The following is a 20,058-nucleotide window of genomic DNA, read 5'->3' on the forward strand; positions in this document are numbered from 1 at the left end:
TGGCGGGCAATAACCAGCCTGTGGACTGGATGGGGATCACCAGGGTTAGCGCCTGGCAGGCTGCCGGAGCTTTACTTACCTGCGCCTCTGCGGGCACGACCGCTTGACGCTCCTATCCACCGCAGATCACCGTTCCTGGCCAATAGGAGCTGCGGGAAGTGACGTGGACTGGGACACTGCTTTCCGCAGCTCCTATTGGCCAGGAATGGTGCTCTGCATCCACCAGGAGCTACAAGTGCTCATGCTCCCAGAGGGGCAGGTAAATAAGGCACCGGTGGCCCTCAAGGGGTCCATCCTGAGGAGCCGTGTCTGGCTTATTGTCACCCCTGCACTAAGGCCTGGTTACTCTGAGAGCACCATGTAGCCACATGCAACAGTAGGAAACAGGCCACGGCCACAATGCAGTGTGTGGCCGATGGTGAAAGGCGCTGGCAGGGAGGAGTAGCAGGAAAAGTACCTGGCAGCAGTGAGGCGGTCGGATGCTACGTCACTAAGCACCGCTTAAGCGTGGAGTGGAATGTGCCCTAAGGTTCTGGCCTTGTGTTACTCACCAGCAATGCTATTCACACCTATACACGGGGGCTGTGCAGAATCTGTTCTCTATTCGCGGCCATGAGTCGAGACATAGTGCAGCACAGGGTAGAGCAAAGTGCACTAGGGGACAGTTAAGTGTGTGGTAGTAGAGTCCCTGGAGACAGTTAACATGCAGTAAGCTACCCCCCCCCCCCCAGCTCACCACGCACAAAATGTTAGTATAGACAAGTCCCAGGTTTCCTTCTGTTTGTCTGGGAATCAAGTTATTTTCCTCACAGGAGGCGTCAACCTCTGCTCCTTGCTCACAGTTTGAAAACGAGGAGCTCAAAGCCTTTGGCTGCAGCTGCTCAATTATGCCCTGTTAATTTCAATGTCACATCTGAGGGTGAAATATTTGTGGTGCGCAGGGCACAGTCATCAGCATATAGACATTCTAACTCGCTTCCTGCAGTGTGTTTGGCAGCATGTCATGAGCATTTTGATTTAAGGCCGTGCCAGCCAAAAGGGCTTAGTGTAATTTTGAACTGCGCTCCTTTTTCCTGAGCACTTGTTTCTTGGCCATAAATTCTTGGTTCTTGCCTACATTCCCCTGTCTTGCTCATTAATAAAAGGAACAGTGTCAATGGGCAGAAAAAATTAGTGGGCATCCTTCTGTTTGTTAGACTAAGTACTGAAATCTCTGGAGAAATACCATTTTTATCGTTGGTTCTGTGTCATTCAGATTGTCTACCCTGATATACAATTTGGGGGGCTGTTTCAGTTTTTTCTCAGCCAGAGCACAGACTTTGTGGTCGAATAGGTGGCAATTTAAATATAGAAGCCAGTTACAAAATGCAGATTTGGGTCCAGAGCGATCAGAATGACACTTTTGGACTTCCGCACTCAAGATTGTAGGGGGTGCACATCTGGATTTGCGTTGTTTCAGTCCATGCCTAGTGAAAATTATAAAGCACAATCCTGAAAGTCTTTATTTTGTGGCCTGAGATTCCTTTGTCTGCATAGACATAAAATAATTAGCTAAGGCCTGACACGGACAGCAATTTTGAACCAAAATAACTATTTGGTTTAGAGGGGTAAATTATGTTGGTCTAACCCTTGTGAGGATGCAGTGAAATAACTGGTGTGCCTTATACCAACATTGTTTATTGCACTTTCTTTACAAGAATATGCTATAGTGGTACCGGTTGAAACTCCCCAATCCAGACCTCCCTGGTCTGGCAACACCCCTAGTCTGGCATCAATCAGCAAAGCAACCTCATGGGAGCACTCATGGGACAAATCAGTGGGGTCGGACCAGGCGCTTCACTGGACTAGGGAGCTAGGAGAAACCTGAGCCCCACAGTGGCAGCATAGCCTCCTGGCAGCTGGGGAAAAGCAGAGCTCTGGGCCGGAATTGACTTCCTCTTATCCAGAAAATTCCTTGGTCCAGGACTGGTCAGATTCCAAGGGTGCTGGACCAGGGCAGTTCAAGCTGTGTAAGAACCTTGTGTAAGTGCATCCATAGTACTGGTACAATTACTGCACAAAGTATCAGTGTCAGTGTCTGTGTCCATGGAAAGAGCACACAGTTTTCTGCTGTTGGGAAGAATGTTTCTACGGTATTAGTGAGCATTAACACGTCGTCAAAATCAGATTAGTTTGGGGGTGAGGGACCACATACCTCTCCCCATTAACCAGTCTCACTACACAGCCTTGTTGCCAAACCTACTGCAATAATCAAGGCATGTCTAAAACTTCTCCCCAGATGCTGCTACTCTACTCATGCAAGTACTGCCATCTTGCTCTGGAGCCGTGCATTAGATTTTGGCACATGTGTGATGGGCATAGGTGGAGCACCAGAGTATATTGTTAACACCTTTGTGCAGGGGAAAGATGATCCTTAATTGGAGGCCAAAAGACACTTTCCAAAGTGCCAGTTGCACAGCTGAACTTTATTAATCGAATGCTTCAAAGCTGGATAAAAGCTTTTTGGTTCAAAAATATTTTTCCTCCGGATTTTTAATGGGTCCATATGCTTCTGGGTTCTGTCTGGCACCAGCAGTGCCAGCATCCTATGGGGAAAAGCTGTTCCTGGTGTACTTTCAGAAGCAGGAAGTACCAATATACTGACAGACTGAGCATATGACACTTCCAGCCCAATTTCAGCAGACCCGGGCTGTTGGGATAGTTCATCAAAATATCAGGCCCATGGAACGCTGAACTCGGAACCACCTGAAATTCCCCCACTGAGTCACATTCCTGGATTATCAGCAGGTAATGCCGATGTAAAGCAAAGTGATTAAAATGGTTTATTGGGACTCATAAGTAGGAACCCGTATTTTGCATTTGTTACTAAAGACAGGGTGATTGTGCCTGCTTGGGATAATTTGGTGGTGCTTTGTGTTAAGCAGGAGGATGCACTAGGTCAGCATTTTTCAAACTTGGGTTGCAGGGCTGCCAGGGTAAGCCGCTAGCTGGCTGCGACTCACTATGTGTGTCAGACACCATTTGGACAGGAATCAGGTATCAATTCAAAATGCACAAAAACTGCACTGATTTAAATGAACCCACCTCAAATATTCTGGACAAAGACGTGTTTTGGCAAACTCAAGCTGCATTTAAAACTGATTTAGCAAAGAAAGGACGTATTTCCTGCGGTTTGGAGAACTGGTGCCTATCAGTGAATTTGCAAATGGAACTCTTTGAAGGACATGGTGAGGTCTGTGGCCTGCAGTGGCCCATGTGTGTGCTGGTGCGGTAGAGCAGACATTTCCGACATCGACAGGAACAGTTTTCCATCTGGATAGGTATATGCCTCCCTGAGAGACTTACAGCTACATCAACAGAATAACGTGTCTATAAATCGAGCTGTATTTACAGTGTTTGTTAGGTCAAACTATGCTGCACAGGAAAGAAAATTTTTCAAAGCCCTGAGCAATGGGGCTTTAGGCTTAATTTAAATCTGCAGGCTAATCTATACCTAAAAATAACGAGTCTAGTAAGTTTCTCTGACTCTGAACTTACTGTAGGAAAGTAAAGGAGACTATTACACTAAACGAGTCATTCTTAAACTTGAAGTGAAAGATCGGCCACCCTACAACTGCAAGGGGGAAAGCAACCCAACATTTAAAATGGGATCGTTTTCAAGTCTGAAACTTGGATACAAATACTAAAACCAAAATGACATGAGACACCTTCTGCCAAGCACCTCAGGAAACATTCCCTGTGGAATCACTGATGGATTTCAACAAGAGTTGTTGTTTTCTGATTTAAAAAAAATAGCAAACCCCCACAACGCTAGTCATTCTCAGGCAGGGCAGATAAAAGAATGTCTCTCTAAACCAGGGGTGGGCAATAATTTTAGATGGGGGCTGCCCCGGGGCTTCAGGCAGAAGAGCCGTGCTTCCCCACCCACAGAACCTGATTGGCCAGGGGGTGGGGGAAACACATGAAGTCTTTGCCTTCCCTGCTCCCCCCGCCCCGCAGCAAACTGCCAGCTGTTCTGAACAGCTGGCAGTTCCCTCTAGGCGCTCGCACCCTGGCAGCAGGAGGAGACTTCACATGCCCCCCCGGCTCCCAGGTTAAGTAGAGTCTGAGGGCGGGGGGAGCACGGGAAGTTTCTTGCTCCCTGCCCCCACCCTGCAAGGGGACGCTGCACTTAAGAGTCGACTTGCAGGCCAGGAGGAGACTTTGCGTGCTCCCCTGCCCTCAGGCCAATCAGAGCCCGGGGGCGGGGGAGCACATGAATTCCCCTCCCCCACCAGGGGCACTCAGCACTTAAAGTCAGCTGCCAGGCCCTTTTTGCCCACCCCTGCTGTAAACCCTTGTGTATTAAGTGGGTGAGGTGAGATGGTTTTAATGGGAATAGTTCCAGAATGCCTGTGTAAAGTAATGCACATTGGGAAAAATAACCCCAACTATACGTACAGTATGATGGGGGCTAATTTGGCTACAACAAATCAGGAAAGATCTTGGAGTTATCGTGGACAGTTCTCTGAAAACTTCCACACAGTGTGCAGCGGCGGTCAAAAAGGCAAATAGGATGCTAGGAATTATTAAGAAAGGGATAGAAAATAAGACCCAGAATATCTTACTGCCCCTGTATAAAACTATGGTACGCCCACATCTGGAATACTGTGTACAGATGTGGTCTCCTCACCTCAAAAAAGATATTTTGGCCTTGGAAAGGGTTCAGAAAATGGCAACTACAATGATTAGGGGTTTGGAACGGGTCCCATATGAGGAGAGGTTAAAGCGATTGGGACTTTTCAGTTTAGAAAAGAGGAGACTGAGGGGGGATATGATAGAGGTCTATAAAATCATGAGTGGTGTGGAGAGGGCTGATAAAGAAAAGTTATTGATTAGTTCCCATAATAGAAGAACTAGAGGACACCAAATGAAATTAATGGGTAGCAGGTTTAAAACTAATAAAAGAAAGTTCTTCTTCACACAGCGTGTTGTCAACCTGTGGAACTCCTTGCCAGAGGAGGCTGTGAAGGCTAGGACTATAATAGAGTTTAAAGAGAAGCTGGAGAAATTCATGGAGGTTAGGTCCATAAAAGGCTATTAGCCAGGGGATAAAATGGTGTCCTGGGCCTCTGTTTGTCAGAGGCTGGAGAGGGATGGCAGGAGACAAATCGCTTGATCATTGTCTTCAGTCCATCCTCTCTGGGGCACCTGGTGTTGGCCACTGTCGGTAGACAGGATACTGGGCTAGATGGACCTTTGGTCTGACCCAGTACGGCCGTTCTTATGTTCTTATGTTCTTATGTGCAAATCTTTGCAGGACTGGGACCTTAAGGGGCTAAATTTTTAGTAGATTGAGCTAAATTCTGCTTTGTGATACTGGTGTAACTGAGCAGAATTTGACGCGCCTGAAGTAGGAACATTAAAACTGGCACGGTTCTCTCTTCTCCGCTCAAGAAAGAGCAGGTTGACTTTTGTGTTAGAGTGAATTCAGGATGATCGATAGTAATTAACTAGTGTTGACGAGATCACTGCAACATTCCAGAGCAATTCATTGGGCTGATTCTGTTACAAAGATGAATACTTCTCTCTCGTAAGGATATGAGCCAGCTAACGAGATCCCTGTCTCCTCGAGAAGCTCTCTGGCATCATTTTATACTAACAATTGTGAAGTCCCCAGAAATGCCATCAGAGAGAAATAGCTACTCTTGAGAGAACTGCCATTTCCCACTGAGCCTAAAATGAGTGATCCTATTATTAATTTGATAAAGAAAATCAACTGTCCTGTTCCAAAGAGCCTTTCAGCAGATAAAATCCTCACAATAACCGTCTAACCGTTTTCATAGAGGTGGTTCAATGTGGTGAACCTGTTTCATTCCTTGACATTTCTCATTGCTATGTGTTTGTGGGTGGGTGTGTTTCGGGGGGAAGAGTGTTGGTCTGAGCACCCCGAAATCTCCCTGTTTTCATGCTGTTTCCAGGGACTGAAACAATTCACAGTGGAGCAACTGAATATCAGTTCACCGAGTGGCTCTCACCCATGGATGTCGAAAAAGCTGGTGTTAGCATGAAGAAGTATTGTATCCAATACTTCAGTTAGCATCTGGGGTATTGTGTCAATTCAGTAAGGATGTGGATGCATTGAAGAAAGTCCAGCAGAGGGCAACCAAAATGTTTAGGGGGCTGCAGCACGTGACTTATGAGGAAAGACTGAGGGATTTGGGCTTATTTAGTATACAGAGGAGAAGAGTGAGGGGGGATTTGATAGCAGCCTTCAACTTCCTGAAGGGAGGTTCCATAGAGGCTGGAGAGAGGCTGTTCTTAGTGGTGACAGAACGCAGAACAATAGTCTAAAGTTGCAGTGGGGGGGTCTAGGTTGGATATTAGGAAAAACTATTGTACTAGGAAGGTGGTGAAGCACTGGGATGGGTTCCCAAGGGAGGTGGTGGAATCTCCATCCCTAGAGGTTTTTAAGTTCCAGCTTGACAAAGCCCTGACTGGCTTGATCTAGTTGGGATTGGTCCTGCTTTGGGCAGGAGGTTGGACTTGATGACTCCTGAGGTCTCTGCCAACTCACGGATTCTATGATTCTATAAGAACAAGTTGGGTGGTGCCCCCGCCTTCGCCCCCAGCCAGATGGGGCAGCAGATGAAACAGTGAGTGGAAAGGCAAGAGGTGCTCAGTTCTATTCTTACTTCTGCCCCCTCAGCCTCTTAACTAAGAGTAGAGATACATTATTTAGTGGGTAGTGAAAGAAAAGAACCATGGAACAAAACCAAAGTAAAAGAAGAGCATTTGGTTTAAAGCAAACTACCACCACAACCCTCTCCCCAAAGAATCCCCTAATCAAGGGGAAGAAAAACTGCCGTGTACTTTTCTACAGTTGCAACATATTGCTTAGCCCGATTCTGAAGTCCACAAAGTGTGACTAAGTTTGCTACTGTGTCATGAGTGCTGGAAAAGGAAGAAAGTGAAAAGGAAACTGGTGGGGATGCCTTACCTTGGTATCGTTCCACAAGCACAAAATTGATGCCAGAATGATTCATGATTCTGATACTGAACTTGAAAAATTGATTACAAGATCTAACTTGTACGGAAATGGGGATTCGTTATATCGAGTAAGAGATCCTGAGTTTTACATCCCCTTCTTAGTCATAAGCGCTGACATTTTCCATGCTTGTAAAGTACTAACTAAATGTACTGCAAACCATATTAGCTACCAGCTTAATAGTTCATATTTCAGCACCCCCTCCCTCTCAGACATACAGTAAAGAAGGCTAAGACCCAAATTCTGAGGTTTTCACTCGGTCTTTAAGTAGACCAGTGCTCACTGATGACAATGGGATCTGACCGAATTAAACCTTGGGAAAGGGTCAGCTAGCCTTTCATAACAGAGGAAGAAAGAAAAACTTTTCACCACCTTCAAACTCTGTTTGGCAGTTGCCAGAGTTTTCATTTAAACTCTCCTCTTCAGTGATGATGATGTTTTCAATGTCCTTCATTGTTAAATGGTCCCGAAATGCATGATACAGAATATGTTTGAGCTCTTCCAGCGTTATCCTTTGCATGTCAAACTGTGGGAAGGGAAGAAAGGACTTCAGTTAGTTGGCGTCACTGATAACAAATCTTAAGTGCTTTCGCGACCTTCTCTCCACATCCAAGAAAACCCAATTTGCTACATGCTCATTATTTAAGCATGGGCGAAAGGCTCCAAAGGTTATTTTCTACATTCTTTTCCATACTTCTATGCTGTTCTTTAGAAGGGACATAGAAAAGCACGCATGTGATGTATATACATCACTACCCCTATCATTTCCATGCAGCTCATGGGCCTTTAGGGGCTTGCATGCGCCCAGTAAGCCGAGTTCAGGACGGGTTCTATGAGGGTGCGTCTACATTGCGACACATTTTCAACATAACTAGCGCTATTCTGAAATAACTTAGTACGTGTCTATGCAGCAGGCAGTTATTTCAAAATAGTGTCAAACTGGAGGACTTCTTACTCCAGCTCCTGTAACCCTCATCGTGCGAGGAATAAAGGAAGTCAGAGGAAGAGTGCTCTATTTCGGAATAAGTGCTGTGCAGACACTCCCTATTTCGAAATAAGATAGGCAATTGACGTAGCTCAATTTGCATAGCTTATTGCGAGTTGAGCCTTGCTGTGTAGATGCACCCTGAGAAAACAGCTGGAGCCCTGCCACAACTCGGCAAACCTCCTTTTCAGTAGGATCTCTCTATGTTGGGCTGCCTAGCGGCTTTTTGTAGTGCAGTGCCATCTTTCCACGCCCCCTCCCTCTTATTTGTCGTGGATTCTCTTTCTTGAATGCATAATACAGAGAAATGGCATTCATCTTGAAGTATGCTTGACCATAGACAAGGCAGGGGGGTGCTGGTCCCACACAATGTCAGTGCCTATCCTGACACTGTCATTGCTGCAAACATATGCAGAAACCTCTGTGTCTCAGCAGAACACAGTTCCTCACCCTTCTCCACAGGGTATATCTTTGCTTTTGGGTGAGCATCAGTGTTCCCTGTAAGTACCCATAGCTGGCAGCATGGGTTTCTACTGAAGGTGCTCATCCACACATCATAAAATTTATTCTGCACATGGATGGAAAAGAATTAGAGGGAAGACCGGGAATTTATATTCATGTCTGATTGCTTTTTTCTCCATTCATAGATGATGGTTTATAATCTAGAAAATGAACTCATATATATGCAGAATATGCTCAATTCTACATGTATATAGAATAACACTGGCCATTTACATGCAACCTCTGTAGCCATCTCACCCCTTCAAAAGAAACGCTCACACCCTGAAATGAAACAGAAATCCAGAACGAAACCTCTGACCTAATGCAGTGATTGAGAAAAATAAATTACTGCGTGTGTCTGCTTTTTCCATTAAACACAACTGGCAGCAAGAAATTAGATTTCTTATCCAACAATTTCATAAATCATAGGAGCAAAGGAGAACCCGCCTCTCCAATAATTAGATACATTGAACATGGGAAACAGCTAAGAAATTATATCCCTGTGTTTTCCAGTTAAGACCCTCTTTCCTGACCCCCTTCTCCTCCGCTCATGAAAAATCCTACGCCTTTTAAGCCTATGTGCTAAAACAGCTTCTGAAAGCCTGATACCTTTATTTATATGCAAAAATATTTTTAGATACCGACTCATTGATCTATAAAATTCTAATTAGAATCATTTCTTTTTCATGTGACCTGTAAAATCTGATGCCAACAATGTTATCACAGAGAGAGCAGGAGCAATGGTGAACATTGCAAACTCCACATGTAGCTCCAAAGAGCCCCTGTCTACTGGGATCAGCTGCTTTCCTGTTGGATACATTCTTCAGGGACACCACTCTGCCCTACTAAAAATCCCACCAAAAGCACAGTAGCAGCAATCTATAGGCTTTGCTTGCCCTAGAAGAATCACACACATGCATACATAGTGAAAAATGTCCCATTCATTCTTCCTATTCATAGTCCTATTTCTGAAAGAAATTAGGAGAGGAGTATACACATTTCCTTGCTTACAACACAGTGTTTCTCCTGGCAACTAGAGCTCTGTAAATGTAGGCTAACATGCACTTGGCTACCTCACAGGGGTGTCGGAAGCATTAATTAGTTGATGTTTTTAGAGTGCTTTGAAAACGCAAAGGATTGTTCCAGCGCAAAATGTCCTTTGATCATTTTTACCCCCTTCCGAGGCAGTGTTTTCAAGTCGGCATGGTGCTGAGGCGAATGGCGTTGTAAGTCTGGGGTAAATCCAGAACATCTCTGCTGCTAAATACAGGCAAAATGTAGCTTAGCTAAAGTGCAAGGTGTTACCATGGTTCTGTGAAACGTTCAGTGCCCAAAAGTTCAATCCCACACACTGGGAGTACGCTTTCTCACCCATCCCGTAGTTTTGCTTTCCTCTTTTGGTGTGGACAGCTCTTGAGTTAGGGGTTGTGCTTGAGATCACGCCACAGCAAAGCCCTGGTCTTATTGGCACCCTTGAGCCTGCCGAGATGTCTGATAAGCCAATGCAACAATAGTGCGTTTTTGAGATCTTTGTCTCAAAGGGCAATCGCAGACGCCAGGACATGAGTTTTTGCACAGGAATTTCAAAGCTCTCCCTGCCAGAGATTTGCTCCTGTTCTTGTCTGCCCCCGCGCTAGCTCCACCAGTAATCGGGGTGCCGGCAAACACTAGCAAGCACAGCCTGTGAACAGGGCCAGATTAAGGGGGGGGGGGGGCTAGCCAGGCAGCTGCCCAGGGCACCAACCTATGGGGTATGCCTGATGGCAGCTGTAGGGGAAGCTGCAATCAGGCGCTGCGTGCCCAGGGCTGGGAGCCGCACGGCGCCCCTTAGAGCTGCAATCAGGCGCTGCGTGCCCAGGGCTGGGAGCCGCACGGCGCCCCTTAGAGCTGCAATCAGGCGCTGCGTGCCCAGGGCTGGTAGCCGCACGGCGCCCCTTAGAGCTGCAATCAGGCGCTGCGTGCCCAGGGCTGGTAGCCGCACGGCGCCCCTTAGAGCTGCAATCAGGCGCTGCGTGCCCAGGGCTGGTAGCCGCACGGCGCCCCTTAGAGCTGCAATCAGGCGCTGCGTGCCCAGGGCCGGGAGCCACATGGCACCCCTTAGAGCTGCAATCAGGCACCAGGCACCTGGGTTCAGGAGCCACACGGCGCTCCTTAGAGCTGCAATCAGGCGCCGCGCACCCGGGTCCAGGAGCCGCACGGCGCCCCTTAGAGCTGCAATCGGGTGCTGCATGCCCAGGGCTGGGAGCCGCACGGCGCCCCTTAGAGCTGCAATCGGGTGCTGCATGCCCAGGGCTGGGAGCCGCACGGCGCCCCTTAGAGCTGCCATCAGGCGCCGCGTGCCCGATAGCAGCTGTAAGGTGCGCAGTGTGCTGGGGTGCGGGACCGCACATGCGTCGTGCGCCCGCTGCCCGGGGTGCAGGAATGGCTCGGGCCGGCCCTGCCTGTGAACTCCTGGCAGATGCATTCATAAGCACAGATCATGGTCGTTGTGCTAAATCATATGGAACCCGCACGCATGTGTTGGGGAACTTAGAACAGACTGTCTTCTCGTGAGCCCACGGTCACTGGTGTTCTGATTCCCCAGGTGTTTCTGTACCTGCTGGCGGCTCGTACTTATTCCACCCTTTGCCTGAGTCGTCTTTTGCACTGAGAGCATTGTCCATGTGCCTTTTGGGACATTCTAGGGAAAGGGAATCGGGATGGGGTAGTTTCAGAGATGATGCAAATCAACTTCAAGGACCATGGGTGTCAAAAGCAGTAACGTAAGGGCCCCAAGACACCCCTCAGCACAGAACTAGTGAAGCATGGGCCTAGCCCCAGCCTGTGGGCCATCTAGCCCAATACGCCATCTCAGCACCAGAGGTAGGTGCAAGAAATTCCCCCACGGACAGAGAAGCACATTTGGATAACAACACACTTCTTCCGCAGTGTGGCTGGATTCCACGTCAATGGTCAGCTGGCAAAGGACTCTCTCTCTCTCTTGAGGCTCTCTGGAAGAAACCCCCGTGGAAGGATTCTGCATTGGCCGTTTCCTTTTGCTGACAGAATACCATTCCGTGGCGGCAGCTCTGCGGCCGTATGAGCATCTGGCACAGGCACTCTCTCTTGTAAGCCTCTCCGCTCCACGCAGCACCCCCTCCCCCTTGTCAAACCAGTCCCAGCTGCAGACCCCTGGTTATGTTCCCTGCGGTGGAGCCAGCAGCTGATGGGCAGGTCCAGACTTGTTTTCACTCACAAGAGGGAGTTTATGATTTGAGGTGGATAGATCCTGCCTGGTGTCACACTCCCTACCCCCAGTACCCTTCGGACTGAGGGGGGGAGTAGGCAACACCTACTTATCGTGGACAGTTCTCTGAAAACTTCCACGCAGTGTGCAGCGGCGGTCAAAAAGGCAAATAGGATGCTAGGAATTATTAGGAAAAGGATAGAAAATAAGACCCAGAATATCTTACTGCCCCTGTATAAAACTATGGTACGCCCACATCTTGAATACTGTGTCACTTCACCTCAAAAAAGATATTTTGGCCTTGGAAAGGGTTCAGAAAAGGGCAACTACAATGATTAGGGGTTTGGAACGGGTCCCATATGAGGAGAGGTTAAAGTGACTGGGTCTTTTCAGTTTAGAAAATTGGAGACTGAGGGGGGATATGATAGAGGTCTATAAAATCATGAGTGGTGTGGAGAGGGCCGATAAGGAAAAGTTATTTATTAGTTCCCTAAATAGAAGAACTCTAAGGACACCAAATGAAATTAATGGGGAGCAGGTTTAAAACTAATAAAAGAAAGTTCTTCTTCACACAGCGTGTAGTCAACCTGTGGAACTCCTTGCCAGAGGAGGCTGTGAAGGCTAGGACTATAATAGAGTTTAAAGAGAAGCTAGATAATTTCATGGAGGTTAGGTCCATAAAAGGCTATTAGCCAGGGGATAAAATGGTGTCCTTGGCCTCTGTTTGTCAGAGGCTGGAGAGAGATGGCAGGAGACAAATCGCTTGATCATTGTCTTCGGTCCACCCTCTCTGGGGCACCTGGTGCTGGCCACTGTCAGCAGACAGGATACTGGGCTAGAAGGACCAAAGGTCCTGACCCAGTACAGACGTTCTTATGTATGTTTTTATGCAACCCACCCGTACAGCACTAGCCTACTGCATCCCTGAGCCCACAAAATGGGTACGTCTAGACTACAGGCTTTTGTCAACAGACGTTTTGTCGACAGATACTGTCGACAACCTGTCGACAAAGAGCGTCTAAATGACATCCAGTTCTGTCAACAAAGCAAGCCGCAGTGTAGACGCAAAGGACAGTGTAGATGCAATAGCGCCTTCTGTCGACAGAACTCTGTCGACAAAATGCGTTATTCCGTGTAGAATGAGGTTTACAGCCGTCAGTAAAACCGCTAAGTTCTGTCGACGTTATGTTGACAGAACTCAGCGGCAGTGTAGACGCAGGTATAGTTTTGTCGACAAAAGTGGACTTTTGTCAACAAAACCCTGTAGTCTAGACACACCCAATGAATCTTTTGCACTGGCATTTCTCTTCCCAAAGGGGTTCTCTGGCTACATCTAGACTACATGCCTCTGTTGAAAGAGGAATGTAAATGAGCCTGATCGAAAGTGTAAATTTAAATATCCCGTGCTTCATTTGCATATTCGTGTCCAATTGCTGTTTTGAAAAAGAATATTTCGAAAGTGAAAGCACAGTCTAGACATGGTTCTTTAAAAAAAACCCTTTTTCGAGAGAACCTGTGTTCCTCTTTTTTTCAGGAGTACAGGTTCTTTCGAAAAAAGTTTTTTTTCTGAAAGAACCGCGTCTAGACGGCGGTTTCACTTTTGAAATACACTTTTTTTCGAAACAGCGACCGGATGTGAATATGCAAATGAAGCACAGGATATTTAAATCCACGCTTCATTTGCACTTTCAATCGGGCTCATTTACATTCCTCTTTTGACAGAGGGATGTAGTCTAGACGAGCCCTCTGTGTCAAAGTGAAAAGCTGTTACGTTGGCCATCTGAGGCTGGCTGGAAGCATCTTAGCAGGCCACATACAAGTACTGTGAAGTCCAGAGGGATTTGGGACCCTTTTCGGAGGAGACCTTAAAATTTGAGGTTCTGATTTCTCCGCATTAATGTTAAAAAGGCACCTGCTGCTTTTCTCAAGGGCAGGGATTTGCCTTCATGCCTTTGCCACAATTTCTCCTTCTCCTGTAGCACAGAACACTGTTTCCTCTGCCTATCCTGCGCCTACATCTGTACCACCCCTCTTTCCAGGCCTGTTCCTTGGGGGGCACAGGACCCAACAAGTGAATCCATCACTTCCTGGATTGACTGCTGGCCTGCGGGGTCCGGAGAGGTTGCCCAAATTCACTGTACCCTAGGGTTGGCTCTGCCTCTCTCTATTGATCAAGATCCTCTTCTTCTTCCACGGTTCCTAGGACGCCAGCATCTGCAAACACCACAAAGCCGGGTGCCTCGTTCCGTATGTTCTGCGTGTATCCCGGCAGAGGATAAACAAGCAAGGGATCAGTGCCAATGCCTGTCTCAGTCCCACCTGTAACAAGCCCAGTGCTAGGTAATAAAGTATTGGCAGGACCAGGCCTGCGGTTTGTGAAATGTTTCATGATCTTTGGGGATGAAAACTGTTAACAGCAAATGGCAAATGCTTCAGGCTGCTCACAGCTCTGTGTGTTGAGTTTGAGCCCATCCCTTCTGGCCCAGTCAGTCTGAATAAGTCAATGGCAGAGGACATTTCTGGCTAACAAACCTTAATCCACAGTTTCTTGGGTTGCCAAGTGTCTGGTTTTGAACCGGACAGTCTGGGTACGTCTACACTACAGCGCTAGTTCGAACTAACTTAGTTCGAATTAGTTAATTCGAACTAAGCTAATTCGAACTAACGCGTCTAGAACTAAAAACTAGTTCGAACTAGCGTTTTGCTAATTCGAACTAGCAAGTCCACATTGAGTGGACTCTGAACAGGGCTTAAGGATGGCCGGAAACAGTGCCGGCAGGGCATCAGAGGAGGACTTAGAGCGTGGAGATGTTGTCTCAGGCTAGCCGAGGGCTGTGCTTAAAGGGTCCCGACCCCCACCCCGGACAGACAGTTCTCAGGGGTGCCCCGCTTGCAAAGCAGTCCTGGCTTGGATTGCCTGGAGCACCCACACTGGGCACATCATACCACTCGGCCATCAGCCCGGCTGCACTTGCCGCAGGCTGCCATCTGGGGAGAGGGGGTAATTGGGGGGCTGCAGGAGAGCTTCCACCCCCAGAAGCCCACAGAGCCAGCCCAGTCCTCCCCATCGGGGGCTCGTACCCCATTCCTCCCTCACCTCCTTCCACTTACCCTTCCCTAGCCCCCCTTCTTATTGATGTACAAAATAAAGATAACGTTTCTGCCAACATTGACTCTGTCTTTATTGAAAAAAACTGGGGGAGACTGGGAAAAGGAGGTGGGAGAGGGGAAGAGAAAGGCTGGGAGAAGGGAGGGCAACTAACATGATCAGGGGTTGGGAACAGGTCCCATATGAAGAGAGGCTACAGAGACTGGGACTGTTCAGCTTAGAAAAGAGGAGACGTAGGGGGGACAGGATAGAGGTCTCTAAAAGCAGGGGTTGGGTGGAGAGGGTGCATTCAGAAAAGTTCTTCCTGAGTTCCCATAAAGAAGTACTAGAGGACACCAAAGGAAAGGAATGGGTAGCAGGCTTCAAACTAGTAAGAGACAGTTGTTGTTCTTCAGAAAGCAAATAGTTAACCTGCGGAACTCCTTGCTGCAGGAGGCTGTGAAGGCTACAACTAGAACAGAGTTGAAAGGGAAGTGAGATCAAGTCATGGAGGCTGGGTCCATGGAGTGCTATTAGCCAGGGGGTAGGAGTGGTGTCCCTGCCCAAGGTTTGTGGAAGGCTGGAGAGGGATGGCACGAGACAAATGGCTTGGTCACTGTCTTCGGTCCATCCCCTCCAGGGTCCCTAGGGTTGGCCGCTGTCGGCAGACAGGCTACTGGGCTAGATGGACCTTTGGTCTGACCCAGGATGGCCATTGTAAGCTCAGGGCTCAGTGTCGGGGGTCTCAGTGGACCCCCTTGATTTTCATGCACACCTGCTCCTGGGTGGCCAGGCTGGCAGCTCTCCTGCCCTAGACGGCCACTTTCCTGTGCCTAGTGCGGAGATCGTGGATGAGGTCCATGATGTCCGCACTAGCCCAGGAAGGTGCCCGCCTCTTGCGGTCCAGGGCAAGCTCCCGGGAGCCGCCAGCCTGGTCCCAGCAAGAGGGGGTGGGCTGGGGGGCATCGGGTGGGTGGCTCTGTGCCGTGCTAGGTGCAGGGTCTGCTGGCTGGGTGCTGTCAGGCTTGCACCTGGCATGGGCACCGTAGCCAGCCCGTGCCCCTTTAAGGGCTCCGGGGCCGGGAGGGGGGCATAGAGTTTCCCTGGTGTTGGCCAGAGTGGCCACCAGGGAAACCTGGGGAGGGCTAGCCTCCCACTAGTTCGAACTAAAGGGCTACACAGCCCTTAGTTCGAACTAGCTAGTTCGAACTAGGCGTTAGTCCTCGTAAAATGAGGTTTTCCTAGTTCGAACTAAGCGCTCCGCTAGTTCGATTCAAATTCGAACTAGCGGAGCGCTAGTGTAGCGCCTATTAAAGTTAGTTCGAACTAACGTCCGTTAGTTCGAACTAACTTTGTAGTGTAGACATACCCTCTGGTATTTGAGCTTTCTGTCCGGGAAACCAATTGAGAAAATACCAGACATAAAAACGGTTGCCAGACGGTTTCAACAAAAATACCGGACACACTTGACATTACGTCACAATCGACATTACATCTTAGTTAGAAAATACTGGATATTTCTATTTTCTCATTTATATTTTCTCAATTTGTTTCCCGAACAGAAAGCTCAGATACCGGACACCTGGCAACCCTAATGTCCAGTGTTTTCTAATTAAGTATGTTTTATTATTATCATGAGTATCAGCACTCAACTACGCAGTGGGGGAGGGGCAGAGTCAGGGCAGGATGGAATCCTCAGGCCTGGACTTGCCTGTGTGCTCCGCCAGGACCATGCATGGGATGGGCTGCACCCCAGGATCTGCATGCGTCTGGGCCAGCCCCTCTCCCTGCCGGCCGGTTCCTTCCCCCAATCTCCCCCAGCCAGCCCTGCTTCTCCCGACCCCCTCCTGGCCAGCCCTGTTTCCCGGCGGCTGGTTCCTTCCCTCGATCTCCCCCGGCCAGCCCCGCTCCCCCGACCTCCTCCCGGCCAGCTCTGCTCCCCGCCAGCCGGTTTCCCCCCAGCTAGTCCCGCTCCCCACAATCCCATCCTGGCCAGCCCTGCTCCCCCGACCTCCTCCCAGCCAGCCCCGCTCTCCTCCTTGCCGGTCCCCACCCCCATCTGACATCAAGTGTGTCCGGTATTTTTTTGAAATCATCTGGTAACCCTAGCAGTTTTCACCTTTCACCAAAATGAACTGTCTGAACTCTAATTTACATCCTGAGAATGAAGAACAGAGATGGGAACTTTCCTGAAATAACACTCTGCTTATTTTTTATTGAAAGAAAAAATATAATTTCTCCAAGAGTGCTCCTCTCAGGGGGTCTTAGAGAAATCTACTATAAAAGCCTGGTTCGTTTAAGAGTCTCAGGTTGTGGGGCTGTGCCCACGAAAGCTCATGTTACTACCTACATTTTTTTGTTGGACTCTAAGGTGCTGAAGGACCATTCATGGTTTCTTAAGGTTTTGTTTGTTTTTTTTTTTAAATAAAAACCTGGCTGTTGCTAAAGAACAAGGTAGAAAATCCTGTCTAGACAGAGAGAGTTTGCTATCGGAGATTCTTTTATGGATTTCCTGCCACTTGCTTGTCTTCTACAGTGTAATGAACCACCTGTTTATATTGCTCCGATTCTCAATTTTCTTCACACGTGACCATATAATGCTTCAGTCACACGACGAACACTAGCAAGCACAGCCTTTGAACTCCTGGCAGATGTATTTATAAGCACAGATCATGGTCGTTGTGCTAATTCATGTGGAACCCACATGAATGTGTTGGAGAACTTAGAACAGACTGTCTTCTCATGAGCCTACGGTCACTGGTGTTCTGATTCCCCAGGTGTTTCTGTAACTGCTGGCGGATCGTACTTATTCCACCCTTTGCCTGAGTCATCTGTTGCACTGAGTGCATTGTCCATGTGCCTTTTGGGACATTCAAGGGCAGTGTTTCCCTGCCAAGGTGCTGCGAAACCCTGGGGTTCTGCAGACCATTGTCAGGGGTTCTGTGAGAAATCGTGGAATAAATAAATAAAAATTTTGAAATACCATGAACAATTCCAAATATCCCTTGAAATATTACAGGAATTTTTGTCCGGCAATTGGCAATACTGGAGTAATCTTCATACACCACCAGTTGCCTCTTTGTTTTGTTTCTGCTTCCCAGAATTCTCCTCATTTCTAGTCTTTTCTAGTGCACGTTACGGTCGTTCGCTATTTTGTAGATTTGTAGTCTTTGCGCAGTTTTGTAATTAACATTTTTACCGAAACTGTGGTTGTTTTCATGTATCTAAAATCTCACCTACGTAACAGTATTTTCATACAGCTGTCGAAAATAAAAAATGGGTAGTGGTTCCTTGAGATATGCAAAATTATTTTAGGGGTTCCTCCAGAGTTCAGATTCTACTTCCCGAAGAGCTCTGCCTATTGGAGATGTACAAAAGAGATTATTGTGATTCCAAGGCAGGGTCACATAGGATACGTCTAAACTACATGCCTCCGTCGACGGAGGCATGTAGATTAGACAGATCGGCAGAGGGAAACCTGGTTTCACGAGGCATACCTGTGCCGATCAAGAAAGGCTTCTTTGTCGACGCGGCGCATCCAGACTGCCCCGATCTGCCGACAAACAGCTGATCGGCAGAGCGGGGCAGCCATTTAAATTTAAATGAAGCCGCGATTATTTTAATCGCGGCTTCATTTCCCTCTGCCAATCTGTCTAATCTACATGCCTCCGTCGACGGAGGCATGTAGTCTAGACACACCCATAATGAGTTTGGCTTCTGTCTTAATTTCCAAGGACTGCACTCTCTCCCACCCCCTTTCTCCCTTTTCAATATTATCATTTTTCTTAGGATTTTAGTCCTGGTAATGGGTAGAGCATGATTAATTCTTGCACTAGGTCTGGCTTTCAGCACTCAGATGTGAGCTTCTTTAACCACCAATTCTCTAAGTACATACTCGGAGCAGTGAGCCTGCTTTGTGACAATCTTGCCATTAACTAAATGCAGAACACATGATTAGACTGTCCCAGTTATCCCGACATTTAAAGTCTTGTCTAACCACCTTTATATACAGGCCCCTAATATACAGAGCTTTGAGAAAATCTAATGGTCTAAGGGTGGAAAAAGAAATTTTACAGCAACCTTGTAGTTGGTGACGGCTCTCAGTCATGAAGGGGACATCTGAACTGCCCCCAAAACATATGGAAGGGTTCTGGGTTGGCCTTTCACGGAGGTTGGAACTAGAGTCAAATATCCTAAAGATAATGGGTGCTGGAAATCGGAGGTTTTAAAATGTAACCCTAACAGGTAATTGCCAAGAAAGTTGTGCGAAATGCTGCATAGCAATTCACTGCCAGGACCAAAACGTGACAGTCGAGAGTTTCTGCTTTTCCAGACTACAGTGGGCTATGCCTGGCCTCAAGGATCTGGCTGTGTGCTTTTGCCTCTACAGCAATTTTTCTTCATCCCGGAAGTGACTGTTAAGAAAATGTGAAGTGGATAAAGTTGTGTGAAAATGTATTTGGGCAGGGGAAAAAAGCCCTGACATAAGCAGATCTCAGGTTTTGTTATGTATTTAGACTTTGTCTTCTTTTTCTAAAGGGGGAGGGATAGCTCAGTGATTTGAGCATTGGCCTGTTAAACCTGGGATTATGAGCTCAATCCTTGAGCCATTTAGGGATCTGGTGCAAATCTGTTAAGGATGGTACTTGGTCCTGCCACGAGGGCGGGAGACTGGACTCAATGACCTCCCAAGGTCTAATCTAGCTCTATGCAATAGGTATATCTTCATATATATTTTATTTTTTTAAAGCTCTAAATGGCTTTTATAACAGGAACACTCATAAATTCAGGTAGAAAGCATAAAATCATAACTCCAGTTTAAAAAAAACAACAGTGCACCTGTTGTCAAAGATACTATATATATATACACACACACACACACACACACACCCTTGTTAGGGACCTTGAGCCGTTACTTTTTAGACCAAAATGAACTATCTTGATCTTAATTTGGGGCCAATTATAGCTCAGCGAAAAGCCCAGAACTAAACAATTCTGGATAAATGGTAATCTAGACAGATTGTCATCATTTGCATGATTCATTGTATCCATCTGAGTGTGGCACAGAGAGATATCAGATGAACTGTTCCATCTATCACCAGAACAATTGGTACTGGGGGACAGAGTGAAGGACAAAGTAATAACTGAAATGTAATAAAAAGTTGAAACCAAATATCTGGGATCCTGGCCAAACTGAGAAATTGGCCCTGTTTTAGGGGCAGAAAAAAACC

At 47.4% G+C, this 20,058-nt stretch overlaps 1 protein-coding gene across 1 annotated transcript in view; it reads right to left on the bottom strand.

Annotated features, from left to right (window-relative positions):
- CALN1 (calneuron 1) overlaps positions 1–20,058 on the bottom strand; it is a 282,285-nt gene that overhangs the window by 18,016 nt on the left and 244,211 nt on the right. The window contains exon 5 of the mRNA XM_075905110.2: positions 7,400–7,553. Within this exon, the coding sequence (XP_075761225.1) occupies positions 7,400–7,553 (154 nt within the window). The remainder of the gene's footprint in view (positions 1–7,399; positions 7,554–20,058) is intronic.

This window comes from Pelodiscus sinensis, chromosome 21, assembly GCF_052426305.1.
Source record: "Pelodiscus sinensis isolate ZL-2025 chromosome 21, ASM5242630v1, whole genome shotgun sequence".
NCBI classification, from domain to species: domain Eukaryota; kingdom Metazoa; phylum Chordata; order Testudines; family Trionychidae; genus Pelodiscus; species Pelodiscus sinensis.